Source organism: Betta splendens, chromosome 16 (genome assembly GCF_900634795.4).
Source record: "Betta splendens chromosome 16, fBetSpl5.4, whole genome shotgun sequence".
In the NCBI taxonomy this organism is placed as follows: domain Eukaryota; kingdom Metazoa; phylum Chordata; class Actinopteri; order Anabantiformes; family Osphronemidae; genus Betta; species Betta splendens.
In genome coordinates, this window is record NC_040896.2 from 20,460,216 (window position 1) to 20,475,032 (window position 14,817).

A 14,817-nucleotide genomic window follows, 5' to 3' on the forward strand; every position below is an offset into this window, starting at 1 on the left:
AAATCACACCTCATGGAAAAGTTGTTTCTGCTGTGTTAGCTCGAATCTAAATGCGCTCAAACAGACTGTTGCACTGGAGCAACCACCACCACCACCACCGGCCCCCAAGAGGCGAAAAAAAGACAGAGATGATGGAGAAAGAAAGAGAGAGACAGACAGAGAGAGGACGAGGGAGAGTGGGAGAGAGATGGAGATGGAAAAAGAGGAGGAGGAGAGTGAGAGGGGGAGAGAAAAGTCAAAAACCTCCACATAACAATGCCGGAGAAAAATCAGAACATTTTCCACCGAAAGATGGGCCATTTCCAAATCCTTGTGCCCTATCAGACAAATTAAAGTAAATCAAGCATGAAATGAAGCAGAAGAGCCCGGAGATAAGGCTCCTTTAAGTCGTTTACAGATTAGGACAGACAGAGAGAGAGAGAGAGGGAGAGAGGTGCATCTGGTCTCTGGCAGTGAAGGAGGCTAGTTTCTCATTTCACAATAGCAGCCTGTGTATAGGATTACTCTCCCCTGTCACCGACATGAGGAGCAGTGGGGGAATAGACGTCCGCAAAACGTGTCTAAATACGTCCCCTCCGAAATGTTTTCCAAGCAAGAAAACCTCCAGATCTGACACGCGATAAACAGGCGCGTTACACGCCGCGTCTGACCCACGGGATGGCGCTGATTTGTTTGTTATTTCACTTGCCTCTTCACCTTTTCTTTTGCTCAAGTGGCTTCATCGCGGCTCAGAGATCCTAATGAATTCGGGATTGGCCGAGTGGCGTCATGTGACGGCACGGCTCTCAGCCCCCGTGTTAGGCACGCCTCAGATCATGTTTGGGGGAGGCTGGTTGAGGAGGTGGTGATGGGGGTTGTTGCGCAAATTATATTCTCAAATTGTGATTTTGTTTTTAATGCTGCGCCGTTCCGTACACGGCATCGTTTAATACGTACGTCCTTTCTATTTTCTGTTTTACATCAACAGATTAATTGCTGTTTTATTTTAGTACTTGCAAATAATCAAAACATAATTATGGAGCTAGTTGCTCATGGAGGAATGATATTTTACAGTGCGCACACACACACACACACACACACGCACACGCGCGCTCCCATCTCGTTCACACGTGCGCTCAACTGCAATCCAAACAACCCTCCTTCACTCTCGCACACAAGCTTTCGCACAAACACACACACACACACACACTACACACACCCACACAAGGCAGGAGTGCACTGCTCTTTGATGCCGCCCGACGAGCTCTCGCTGGATTTTGTTTCACTCCCTCCGTGTATCTTTTCTGGGAGCGATGAGAGGTGGGCTCGGCAGCGGCGCTCCGCTCGCTCCGACAGAGACGAGAGCTGGCCCCCGTCGCCAGGTAGCTGCTCTCCGAAGCCACGACCTTGACCTTCTCAACCCGAGACTTAGGTTTAACTCCTTTATCGCACTATCTCCAGGCATTTAAAAATACTCCTGAAACTCAATGATTTAACCCGCTTTTACGCTGTTCACATCAAAACTGGATAAAAAAAAGCTTAATCCATCTTATCTGTTGACTGTCAAACTGCTCCAGCTAAAACCTACTGACAAAAGACAACTAGGTCACCCAGGAAAAAAAAACAGAATTCCCCTTTACCCAGGGGAAGTTGCTGCCTGGTAATTGACTTGGGAAGATATTCAGCAGTACTTTAAATATAGTCTTGCTGAATTAACTTGACTTTCAGGATTCTGAGGTAGAGATGTTTATTTGTGTGTCTTGCTAATAACCTGTTTAGATATTTCATAGTGCAGTCATGCATTTAAAACTAATCTTTATATTTAATATCAGCTTCTTTTTGCACCTTAAGTTGTTTTTTTTATCCATCTTTCTCATACACGTGCATCGCCATTGAACACAACACCGGTTACTCATTCATCCTGACACTCTCCCGAGGAGTAATGTCCTTTTGATGGTTGTGAAATTTTAAAGAAAAGCATTTAAAGTAATCAGATTCCGGCAGTTGTGGTGTGTGTCCTCTAGATGTTGCCGGCGATACTGCGATATCTCGGCGCGAGGACAGTCATTCTTTAAGTTTTGCTGTCTCCCTTTACATGCTATCAATAGAAATTGCAGTGCTTCTCCAAAGATGGATGTCTCTGAGATTGTTGTCTGCAACTTCACCAGACTTTTGATGAAAAGGACGGCTTGACAGCTGGTATATTTCAATTGTTCAATGACACCAAACAACGGTGTTTGTGTTGATAATGTAGCTTAGACTAAGTGTGCGTGTGTAAGAGTGTATGATTTTAAACTTTTTCATTAGTCTTTTTTCTAATAACAAAGTTCAGATTAAATGTTATTATTTATTGGCACAGAATGATCCAACGATACATTTAGATCCACATGTGAACAGCCAGGGCAGCAGTAGCTTGAACTTGTTCATGTAATGGACATTTCCACACCCTGGGACACAGTTAGAACCAGCATTTAGTGACATCATGGCAGATCATCATCAGGTATATTTAGAATTTGGGGGGAGTCGAATTAGTACACTCAGAATACCCTAATCCATTTGTCTTGCCTACTGTCTCATCACCCTCCTTTACAAACCTGACCTGAACTGCCCCTCTGCCCCCCACCCTGCAATGAAGCTGACCCCACGTGGTTCCCTGCAAACTTGCTCTCTAGCAAACAGTCAACTTTCTCCTGGTTGTCCAGCTCTAGATCCAGCCGCCGTAGGTGGGTTGAGGTATTGTAGCGGTAGGGGGGCTGGAGGCGGCTGAGGAGGAGATGAGACACTACTGCTGGAGGTGGGGTTGCTCCGCTATTTTAAAACGACTGTCTTCTCTGAGATAATAGTGTGGTCTTTGGGTTATAAATGATGCATTTTGTTCACTAGGACCTGATAATAGCTGTTGGGGTAGAGGGGCAGAAAGTTCATCGCTCTCTTATCAAAGCACTGACATTTCTCCTTCAGCTGTAAAATTCTATATCACATATCAGCTTTAAAGATGTGGCACCTTTTGTTGAACCGATACAGCGAATTTCATTTCACCCCATATGCCTCTCTCATGGTATATTAATTTATAGCCCATTTGCTGGCTCTGTAACAAGACCTATCAGTGAAGATGACTAGGATTCAGCAGGACATCTGTGAATTGCAGTGCACGGAATATTGAACTTTGAACAGCTCTCATTTATTTACTTGGATCCAAAGGTAGTGCTTGATATCAAGAGGGGATCGTCTGCTGTGCGAAGCTCAAGGATATTTTTTGACTTTTCTCAATTCTGTCTGTCTTTATTTCCCTTTAACGTTTGCTCTTACTCTTAAGATATGTCTGATAAAAGGTGAACCGGGCCATAAGCCGGTTCAGTAATCAGACTATTTCTCTTAGTGCCGTGGGCTAGTTCTGTGCATTGAAGTTGCTTCTTTGAACTAGTTACAGAAGTTAAATTCATGCTGAATGTAGCTCAAGCAGATCCAGGTCTTGAACAAATGTTAATGTGCGGCAGAGAGTTGATGATGTCATTTGTCATATCTGAGCACTAGCACAGATCTGACTCCAGGCCAGAAATTCTAGTAAGAATATTCAGGCTTACACTTAATAATAGAAACATGTAGAGTGAGCTGTGAATTAAATGTTTTGAAGAATAAATGGAGCTTTAGCTGCAGTCATAAGTTATGTAGAGTTAGCTATTTTATTTGTAATGTATCCATCTTAAATTCAAATTGAAAAGGATGGAAGGTGAAGGTTAAGCTTTGTAAAATATTTGTCTGAACATGCATTCCTTATTATATAAAACATGCAGTACCGCATTTGAATATATTATATACCACATACGAGTACATACGTGATGCGGTCAGAGAGCATGGAAGGAGATGATTTTTGCAACTTTCCTCAGCAGTCAGAGGAAAATTGCATGTTACAGGGCTTTGTTGAGAAGCCCGTCATTATACACATACAGTTCAAGAATGGTGGTTCATCTTAGGGTGTCTTCCCATGAGCGGTCCTCACCCATTTATTCCTTAAATCGCACTAGGCTGGCACCCTGCCACCGAGAACCTCATTAGCATTCGGTCGTATGCCACTGAAGGGAGGGATGAGGTTCCCTGTTCATCCGTACCATAACAGAAAAGAAAGACAGGACACACACATAAAAACACAAACAGATGCCAGCGTGGAGCATCTCGGGTGCTATCTGAGGAGGATCTCTCCACACAAAGGGGCATTCATTGGTCTGCCAAGTATCTGTGGAGTGCAGGAACAGACCCTAGAGTCTAGCGACAGATGACGATCTTATCGTGGGAGGGCTGGGTGGTGGTTGGTGGGGGGGTGCAGAGGGTGAATGTGAGGGAGAGAGGGGCTGGTTGGGATTAGAGGGATGGGGCGCAGGTCCTGAGCCACATCATGGTCAGGTGTTGAATAATGAGGAACGCTGAAGACAGAAGACGAGCAAACTCCAAACAGCTCATCGTGGAACTGTCCTCTGTCTGTCACGTTTGGCCTGACGGGTTGGCTCCTGTGTTTGTTCTGAATGTCCTTGTGACGCCGAAGGTACTAGACTGATTGCTGCTATAATTAATCGCACGGTTCAGAATAGAACAGGTCCGTATGAGTATTTTAACGCTGTTAGTCAACTTGTAAATGCTCCCAAAGAACCGTCCACAAAGGGAAACTCATTATTCATCCGCCGGTGCTTTTGTGGAGATCTTCCACTAGTGTCTGCAACAGATGTGACAAGCCATCTGTGAGCCAAGGTCCTCGGGCAACATTTGGTGCGAGATGCACACAACTGGCATCTAAACATGCTCGACCACAAACTGCGCAAATTGAATCATGCACCCACCCCAACCCACCCCCCGCTTTGCCTTTGTCGCACCTACGCTTACCTGTCCCCCCCACCTTTGTTTTACCCCAAGCATCCCACCTGAAAAACAAGCAGAAGAAACGTGGAAGCGAGTCAGAACGGTTGGCTGGGGAAGGGGCTGTAGCTGTGTGTCAAGCGGGGTTTAACAGGAACTCGCATCCAGGCGGTTAAAGGCCGTGGGTCTTATCTGAGGACAAACAGAATGCATCAAGCGGTGGCTGTTGCTCTCAGTGATGACGACCAGCTGTGCACCAATGTTTAATTATTTCCCTGTAATGAGCTTACCCACCTTCCACTGCAGCACTGGGAAGACAGCATGCAACAGCAGGAGCATGGAAGGGGGGGGGTGCAGAGCAAAAGAAACAGGGAGATAATGTCATACACATTCTCAATTCTAAAAAAAGTCTAAAATACAACTAACTAGGTGTTTCAAAAATTTAACACCTAAGTACTGGGTAACCCAGGCAGCTTGAATGAGTGTTTTATTTTATTGTGGGTGACATTTAGCTTGTGATCATCATCATTTGGTACCAGGTGACAACACCAGGCCAATGTTTAGACCATGATTATGCAAATCCAGCACAATGGCTCTCTGCAGATACCAGACAGACATAAGCACTCACTGGCCTCTTTACTCAATTCAGACTGCTTTGACTATCTATTAACATTAACATTTAAGATCAAATGCATGGTTCAGGTTTGATGAAAAAAAACATCCCTCCTCTCCAAGTTTGTTGAAATTCCTGTGTCCAGAGAGTTTATGAAACTAGATAGAACTTGAACTTGAGGGTGTCTGAATCACCACACTTCCTGCAGCAAGACTACTTGGGGTTGTCAAGGCAACTGGTCGGAAATGTGCAATGTACAGTCGAGAGCCGCGTACACAGGGAAACATCCTCCACAGTAAACTGTGTCACAGACTACCTTGGGGTTTATCATAACTATTTGATTAATCACCGTCCTGAAAAAGTACACTGAATGCGGGAGATTAGATAGCGGAGGGTGTTGGGGAGGTGAGCATCAGTAGTAATAACAGTGCTATCCAGTTTCACTGTTAATTAACTGGAGCATTGCACAGCACTAACAAGGGCCCGGCCTTCCTGGAACAACAGAAAGAGGCCTGCTGCTAGCTGCTCTCAGCAGCCGCGGAGCCTGCACTGTCTCACAGAGATTATCTCCGCACAAGACACCTTTCAAGTAAGGTTAGCACGCCATGTGTCTGAGGTGCATCATCAGATGGATGCCCACTTGATTTGCTTATCCATTTTGATACTGCTCGGCTTTAACCTTCTGTGTTCACCGCGGGGTTTGCGGCATTAACGTGATTGCACATGTCGGCTGAGGAGGGTAGGACAATGATAGAATGTCACTGTGATTTGATGTGGAGCCCGTGTTGCTATATTGATGCTCTTTAGCTGACTGCTTTGGGTCCCGGTGTGTGTTTTCCAGGAGAGCTGGATGCCTTCCTCAAAGATGGCGAGCGTCGGATCCACAGCCGACAGCAGCTGCCCGTGGGGACAACGTGGGGACCTTTCGAGGGGAAGATCGAGATGAGCACTGACAGCAGCGCACTGGTACGTCCTCGCTTCGGTCGGCTGTGTCGTTTTTGAACATTTTGTGTTAGCCTGCAATAATTATCAAATATGAGCTTAATTGCAGAAAAAATGAAAAGGGACAGATTTAAAACACGGTTATGCACATGGGGAAATGAATCAAGAGAGGAAATTAAACTAACTGATACGAGAAGTGATTTACATGTAATAAGGATCCAGGTTCAGCACAGCAGAGCTTGTTTAGAACGTTATTGCAGAATTAATGATAAGTTGTACATTAGTACTGATCTGCTCTTTACAGTGTGCAAACGGAGGAATATATATTTCACATTATAAAACATCCAGTCAGATCATGTTACTTACTAGTACTAATTAAGGGGAATCCTGGATTTGATCATACCTGAACAGAAATGAGAAGAATGTTTGATTGATATTAGCCAAAAAATATAGCCAATAGTCATTTAAGCTAATGAGCTTTTATTTAGTGCAGGATAGTCAGTGACCGAATGTTGAATACTAATATAAAAGTGTTCCTAGTTAAGCTTTTAATAAATGAATTTTGCTCCAGAAACATATTTTAATCATCATCATCTAATCATTCAAAACTTGCCACACTACAAAGTGACTGTTTGTTGTCATTTGTTATTTGGTGTTGAAACTGGTTGTGTTATGACGTCACATTGTTTGGCAGCCATGGCAACATGGTTACTATAGAATTTGTAATTGTGGTGACATTGCAAGCTACGGAGGTGACTCTTCCGAGATCCAACCCTCCCCCGATAAAAGCCTTTGAAGTGTGTCCATTTAAAGTATTTTATCTGCATATTTCATGACCAAACACTTTAATGGGTGGATTGTGAGCCGAGTCCAGCTTTTAACTGAGTGAAGTCACAATGTGTGATGGCTTCTGTTGCTCTGCACGCAGCAGCTCCATGTGTGTTGTACGCTGGTGCTCTGGTGAAAGTCCTCCATGGATTTGATATTCCATTCTGCGTCTCCATTAATTAAGAAATTCCTATTTAATGCCTAACTCCGCCTCATTCATCCTGTTAAGAAACACAAGGCAGCGTCCGTAAGGAGTGCGCACTCAGAGGTCCTTCATTTCCTAGATTCTTTAAACATATAACTTTATTAAATCATTTCAGAGGCGTTTGGACTGTTTTCTAAGCTCCCCTCGTGGTTTTGAAGTCATCAGTGGCTTTAAATAACTCAGGCCATATTATAGCCATGAAATATGGCTTCTCTCAGGGTAAAGCCAGTTATCCTTGGGCGGAAAAGTGATTTGACAGAGCAACACCTCAAGTTGCCTTCCAAAGTAACACACTCCGTATATTTCCCCAGCAATCTCCACATGAATTTCCCTGAAAGGGATCCAAAACCAACCTTCATCTGCCCTTCAAATGACCCTCAGACCTCACAAGATGATGTCATATACAAGATTTTTCTGTGCTGGTTGTTGAAGTGCTGAGTGAAGGTACAATCTTCACACATCCACAGCACTAGTGGCTGAACTATATGCGTAAACTGACTGTAAACTGCTTTTTGGGTTTTTATCCAGGTCTCTTCTGAGTTTTTCTTTTTTTTCAGCCCCTCCCCACATTTGTGTGTGTGTGTGTGTGTGTGTGTATGTGTGTGTGTGTGTGTGTGTGTGTGTGTGTGTGTGTGTGTGTGTGTGTGTGTGTGTGTGTGTGTGTGTGTGTGTGTGTTTGTGCGTGTGTGTGTCTGTGTGTGTCTGTGTGTGTGTGTCTGTGTGTTTAAGTGAGCAGGTGCTGGTCATCACCTGTAATAGACTGTGGAAGGGTTACAGAATATGCCAAACCTCCCTCGCAATTAAAAGCAGGCGGAAGGAGCTCTGGCATATTGCCTTTAAGGATCTCATGTGTGTCTACTCTCATGGGGCCCTTTCAATGCTTTGCTGCTTGCCCTCCTTCTCTACTAAGTTTCATCTCTCAAATGGGGTACTGGCTGTTAGCAGGTTCTCACTATCTCTCATTAAAGGCTAGGCCAACCCAGCTGCCATGTTTTGTTTTATCGAGCCTTCTTTCAGGGTTCATCGTAACTTTTTCCCATTGTTTCTTGGAATAAAGCCAAAGCTATCCGTCTTTGCACATCGTTAGAGGACCATCCGATTCACGGTAGCATTGTTTCATTTCTTTATTTCTTTCCCGCTAATCAAACCTCCAGTCATCAGGCTGTTGCCTTGTTCCGTGCACGCAGCCGTTTGCAACACCCCCAACGCGCCGCTACTACACTTATCTGAGTTATTTCAGTGGGAGTTGAGGGAGTTTTTGCCCTGACACATCAAGACGGGGAACAAACCCTGATGTCTCACCTGGAGAGGGAGGAGTTGAAATAACACGTGTGTGTGAGGAAGGGGGGTGGTGGGGGGGAATATGTCTAGTTTTGATGCATGTCAGGGCGGCCGCTGCTGCAGACCAGGGTCGGGAGGCGGTAGAAAGCGTTTGAGGTAGAAATAAAGGCTCATTGCTTCATGGGGTCTACCTCGGCTAGAAGGCACTCTCAGTCATTCTTATGAAGTGTGACCTCCACAGACTATTAAATCTCCTTTTACTCTCTCAGATTTTTTGAAACCATAGAGGGGAATGAATTACCCGAAGGCAGCCAGGTATATGGCAGGAGTGACACCTCTCTCATGCTCGAAACACATGACCCGCTGGTGAGATATTGATATGCCCTCTTTGAAATCACACATATTTTATCCCTTCATCCAGACACGTCATTTAAGATACGACTTTTTAGAGGTCAAGCTATTTTTGTCGGGCTGCTACATAAGGTGCACAGGTTCATTTCTCAATTCTTGGCATTAAGCCCAGAGCGGGACTAAGTGTAATGACTCCTTCAAGTGGCTTACTGTAAATGTAATAATGAAAAGTTGGTGAATTTTAAAAGCGTTTGCATGGAACTGGGCAGGAGCAGCACTTTGGCACATGCACAGGTGCGTAGAGAGAAGTATGCAGGGTCCGGCAGGTGCCCAGGGAGTCGTTGTGTGGTTGTGTGGAGGTCATGGTGGGACTGGTGGAGGGGTGGGAGCAAACGGGCGCTGTGCTGTAGCTGGTGTTTGCCTAAGTGCGTGCGCCGTAGCCGGGCGCGTGTTTGGCTGCCGGCAGGCGACAGGCCTCAGTAGCTCAGCGGAGTGATTGATGGCGCTGAGAAAGAGCGGCGAGTGGAGCGTTCCGCGCGGTTGTCCGGGCAGGCCTGGAAAGAGAGGTGTGAAGCTTGAAAACGAAAGAATAAAAAGAGAGAGCGAGAGAGGGAAGAGAGACGGAGGACAACAAGCATGACAGGAAATCTGGGCATCTGCTGGACAGAGATAGGGTCACATCTCCACCGTTTATCAAAGAGGAAAGCAGATTTCACAGCTGATGGGTCGGCTGTGGCAGGTCTGTAGACCCCAGGGGCTCAGCTTGGCATGAGAGACTGGAGTTATAGTTATTGCTGTTGCAGACCTGTTAACACAATAGTGCTGAACTCGGTCGGACGGCTCATATGCGCGCTTTTGCCGCGCTACTGTGTTGTTTATCATTCTTAGATCACATATAGAACAAATTTCCACATATGTTGTTACGGTTTTATTGGGGTCTGAGCTATAATAAAAGATAGAGACCAGAGTCTGAACTGAAGTCGAAGCAACTGGCCTGGGTCAGGCAGAGGTGAGGGAGGCGGAGGTAACAAAGACGACACACAAGCGGGAGAAACAAAAACGTGGACTGAAGAAAAGCGTCTGGACCCAGACCGTTGCTGCTCTGTCCCTTTGCCTCCTCGTCTGGTCTCGTTTCGTCTCCTCTCCTCTCCTCTCTGTCTGACTGATGGAGCTGCCAGAGCGCCATCTCATCCCTCACTTCTCTCGCTGATCAATCAGACCATTAGACTCCAATTACAGCCGCAGCCCTGACGCAGGTGAGCGACGAGCAGATTCGAGCGGCTGCCGACAATGCCTCCGCCCCGGCCTCGGCGCGCTCGCCAAATTAACGCGAATTAATAGTGACACTCAGACATAAATGTCTGCAATCAGGGGGCTAAATTAACAGTCTGGGTCGAAGCTATTGAGTAGCAGGTGTCTTTAAAGGCAGTAATTACCTATGCTGGACAGAACCGAGAGGAGAGGGCGGCCCGCGGTTTGCCTGGAGAAAGAGGCCTGGCCCGGTGAGTCTGGCCCCAATTGTAGGTGTTAATAATTGATTGGGAGGCAATCTATTAATGAGCAGCAGATTTAGAGCTCTGTTGTAAATGTGTGTTGATGAGGGTGTTGCCGCCTCTTGTACAATGCCTCACCAATGCTAATTACTGGGGTTTAGTCAAGGTGCACTGTAATGAGACCACATTCAATAGAATTCTGGCCTTTATGTGTTTTGGGGGCATTTCAGGGCTTATTATATGGTAATTAATATGCACACGCCTTGCCTATTAGGATTAAGATCTATCAAGCTGTTTTATCTTTTTATCTGATTCTGGAGTATTAGCTGATGATAAAGCTACTCTATGAACGTGATCTGCAGCACACAAGAATGAAAAGGCTTGACTTCTGAAACGATACAGTGCATGACAATGGGTGTGTAGGCTAATTAAATATAATAACCAGTATGACAATGTAACCTTGAATTATTCATAAAGTTACCTTAAATAAATAGATTATTGTAAAGACAATCTACTGTAATATTCCAAATGTTGGAATTTCTCTATGATGTCTTGATGTTTAACATTCTGATGCTGGTACTGTAAAGCTATAATACGCATGTACAGCTAGACTCTGTGTGTGTGTGTGTGTGTGTGTGTGTGTGTGTGTGTGTGTGTGTGTGTGTGTGTGTGTGTGTGTGTGTGTGTGTGTGTGTGTGTGTGTGTCCACGCCTTTAAGCTGGGAACAGAGAGCTTCACCATGTAGACTACAGAAGAGCAGAAATGTCAAGATACTGTCCTAATTTTTTTCCACCTGGGACAGAGGCAGAGACTGTCAACTGATGGAGTGTGATTATTGTGTAATTTAGTACAACAGTAGGAATATGGGCCTGTGCAACCAAAAAACGCTCCAGAAATTATTCAGCCCATCACTCAGGCCATTTATCTCCCACCTTTTGCCCACCCTCTCCCTCCAATATGTTTATTGTTAGGTACCCCTAAACTTTAACAAGTGGTGGCGGATTTTTCCGTTTCAGAAATTATATTTTTCTTCTTGTCATTGCTTCATTAATCAAGAGGAGGCATTCTGAAAAATGTTTTGTTTTGGAGGCTGCAATCTATTTTGTGTGTGTGTGTGTTGTAGTTAATCTGCGCCCGTGGCAGGTTTCCCCTCCGAAACGCAGCGCTAAGCAGCGGTATCGCAGGCCTATTGTTGTAGCCTCTGTCATAGCAAGGAGAGCCTGATGCAGGCCTGGGCTCGCCTGATAAGGAAAAGAGGATTCAACATGGCTGGAAAGGAGAATCAGTGGGACTTGAGAGTGGAGTACGGATGGGGCAGATGCGCTCGCGCACACACACACAGGCACACACATGTGTATGGCTCCGCACAAACATACAGAATCGTCCTACACACATGCAGCACATGAGCTGACACACACACACACACACACACACACACACACACACACACACACACACACACACACACACACACACACGAATCATCGCCATCATCACACTGGCATATGCCCAGGCAATTATTTACAGTAACATCCAATTACATATGCAAGAAGACACCCCAGGATAGGACTCTGTAGCATGGCTGCTAAATGACACACACACCCATACGCACAGCGTCAAATATGTATACACACAAACAAACAAACCGTCTCCCTAAAAGCACAGCAGCAACAACGCCATGCCCGCCGTTAACCGAACGCTTGCATCTGAAGGTGGTCTGTGCTTTCTAGCTCAAAGTCACACTGTCTTGGATGTGATTCGGAAAAAAAAATACACCAGACATTATCAGCGCTAACAGGATTTGAATTTCTGTGTTGGACACACAAATAATTTTGGCACAAAGAATGTGGCTTCATCTAATGAAATAATGGGCCCAAATTTCAGGCGGAGAACCAATTTGTGATTGCATGCATCAATTATTTCTTGGGTTTAAACCAATATCAGGGCCGGGGTCTCTTCAGATGGGTGGAATGGTAATTATCTGGCCTGCTTCTCCCCCTGCCCAGAGTCATCCATATATTTATCGATGGCGCTATCGATGGTTTTCATGTCGCTACATTAGAAGCGGGGGAACATCCAAGCTCAGTCGCTTGAAGTGGGCCTTTAAGTCTGGGCTTTTTAACACAGATCAGTGTGACATTGATGTATGTTTGTGAGTCACATGGAGAGAGAGAGAGAGTGTTAGGCTGTGACAAAGGAAACACACAGACATTGTTTTTTTTATTGTTATTTGTGTTTTCCAAGCCCGCATTTAAAAGTGCTTGGCTGGAAATCGCTGCCGCCCACAGCTGCACGCATTAGCCAGCGCAGCCCTCAGTCACTGGGCTGCACCGGAGCCACGGCGGCACAGCCACAGCCCAGCCCCACTCTTTGAGAGATAATGCATGGTTGACTTGATCTACAAGTGAATTTGACATTTTCTGTCCTTACATCACAACGCAACTACCCAAACTGATATGGCAGGTCTCCTGATAAGCAGAGCAGGACTCACTGATTTGCTTTGTGCTTTGCTGTAATGGCTGCATGGCTTCCTCAAACAGGCCAAGGATGAAGTGATATAATCAAACAAGCAATGCAAAGGAGGGACGCGTTTGCGTAATAATTCATTTTGCTTTAAAAATGTTAGTAAAATGACTGAATTGGCCTATAATAAATAATATTCATAACATCCTCAGCCTTTCTTCCTCTTCTCACTCCGAGTCTGTTCGGTGACGGGTGACGGCCTAAAGCCCTGTGGGTTTCAGTGAGGTTCAAGGCCCTGCGGGGCCACACTTCACACCCGCAGGGCCTGAGGGTGAGCAGGGTGTCCGTCCCTCTCACAGCTCTCTGGGTGAGTGCTGTCTGCCAGTGGCTCAATCAGGGAGTGACACCGTGTAGAGATGTAGTAACTGCACGCTCATGGCTTCTTTACGTCACATACACACAAGCAGCTTGATATTACCATTAACATTCATGACCAACTGTTCCGTTTGGAAAAGCATAACACTGAAACAAGTCGCTATCACACCATCACGTACACACTTATCTCAGAGTTTTATGAATTTAAATGTGCTTGTAGCAGATTTGGGGACATGTGATTCACCTTATTTTAATAGATAAATACTGTAGGCAGCGCTTGGGTTCTGTCTGTATTGGATGGTAGTTGCAGGCAGTATTGGAGCTCAGAAGTCCCTGGCTCTACACATATCGCCTTGTTTTACAGTGAGCAATATGTCTTCCCAAATGAGCGCTTCTCCAACACTTCAATACTCAGCAGACCTCTATTGCTGCAAAGACACAAGCAGAAGAAGAAGCAAGACGAAAAGCAAAGTAAAACAAAGTTGAGTGGTGCCGGCTGCTTTGCCATCTGTCACTGTCATGGCTGTAACTCATGATATGTTAAAACAGCTTCCTTTAAGGAGGGGTGAAGATAATTCCTGATTGTTTCCATTTGCGAGACCCTGATGAAACTTTTTGGTATTTCAGCGCAGAGTCAGTTCAGAGGCAGGTTTGGTGGAAGTCATATTTGACTGATAAACCTCAGATTGTCAAAAAAATAATGGGTTGCCTCTACATTTTAGAGGATGAGCCTCTCGCTGGAAAGAAAAGGGAAATTCAATTGAAAGACATCTGTAAAATCATGAATTGTTTACAGCCTTGTTTCGTGAACACTGTCACGCCAGTGTTTCTCTCCTCTTTCTCTCTGGGTGAGGGAGACAGGGGAGCACAGAAGCTGTGCTTGCTTCACCTCCTTCAATGAAAGGAGGACAGCAGGGAGACAGGCCCCTGCTGGTAGACCTTGATAAGTCCTCACTGTCCCTTATCCTGGCCTTAGCCCTCTGATCCTCAGCCGGATAAACAACAAATTAGGAGACTTGAAACGCTAGCAGTGACGATAAGGAAGATGATAGGTGCTGCTGGACGTAATGGTCTGGACAGTGTCCATTTGCTTCGTGGTGGTCCGGCAGTTCCTCATTAGGTGCTTGCATATGAGGCTGTCAAAGCGGGAATATTATACCACAGGGTCGTCAGCAGACTAATTGGGTAACAAAGACCATTTCCAGCTCGGGAAACCCATCTTTTAACAGTGCGTGTGCTGAGACTCTGATAAGAGAGTTCACAGCTAATGCATTTAGTAAGGGGCAAGTTCACCATCTTTATCTTATTTACTTAACTTGGTGTAAATATTGTTGGTCTTTTACCGTGGCTTTAGCGAGACCCCATTTCTCTGAAGTGCATGCAAAGATCACACTGTGGAACACTGAGGTAATACGTAGCCGATCAGCCGCTTTGCAAAT

At 45.3% G+C, this 14,817-nt stretch overlaps 1 protein-coding gene across 2 annotated transcripts in view; it reads left to right on the forward strand.

The window, feature by feature from the left end:
- zfpm2a (zinc finger protein, FOG family member 2a) overlaps positions 1-14,817 on the forward strand; it is a 126,779-nt gene that overhangs the window by 66,034 nt on the left and 45,928 nt on the right. For both annotated transcript variants that reach the window (XM_041067944.2, XM_029130253.3), the window contains one exon: positions 6,282-6,406. In XM_041067944.2, the coding sequence (XP_040923878.1) occupies positions 6,282-6,406 (125 nt within the window). The remainder of the gene's footprint in view (positions 1-6,281; positions 6,407-14,817) is intronic.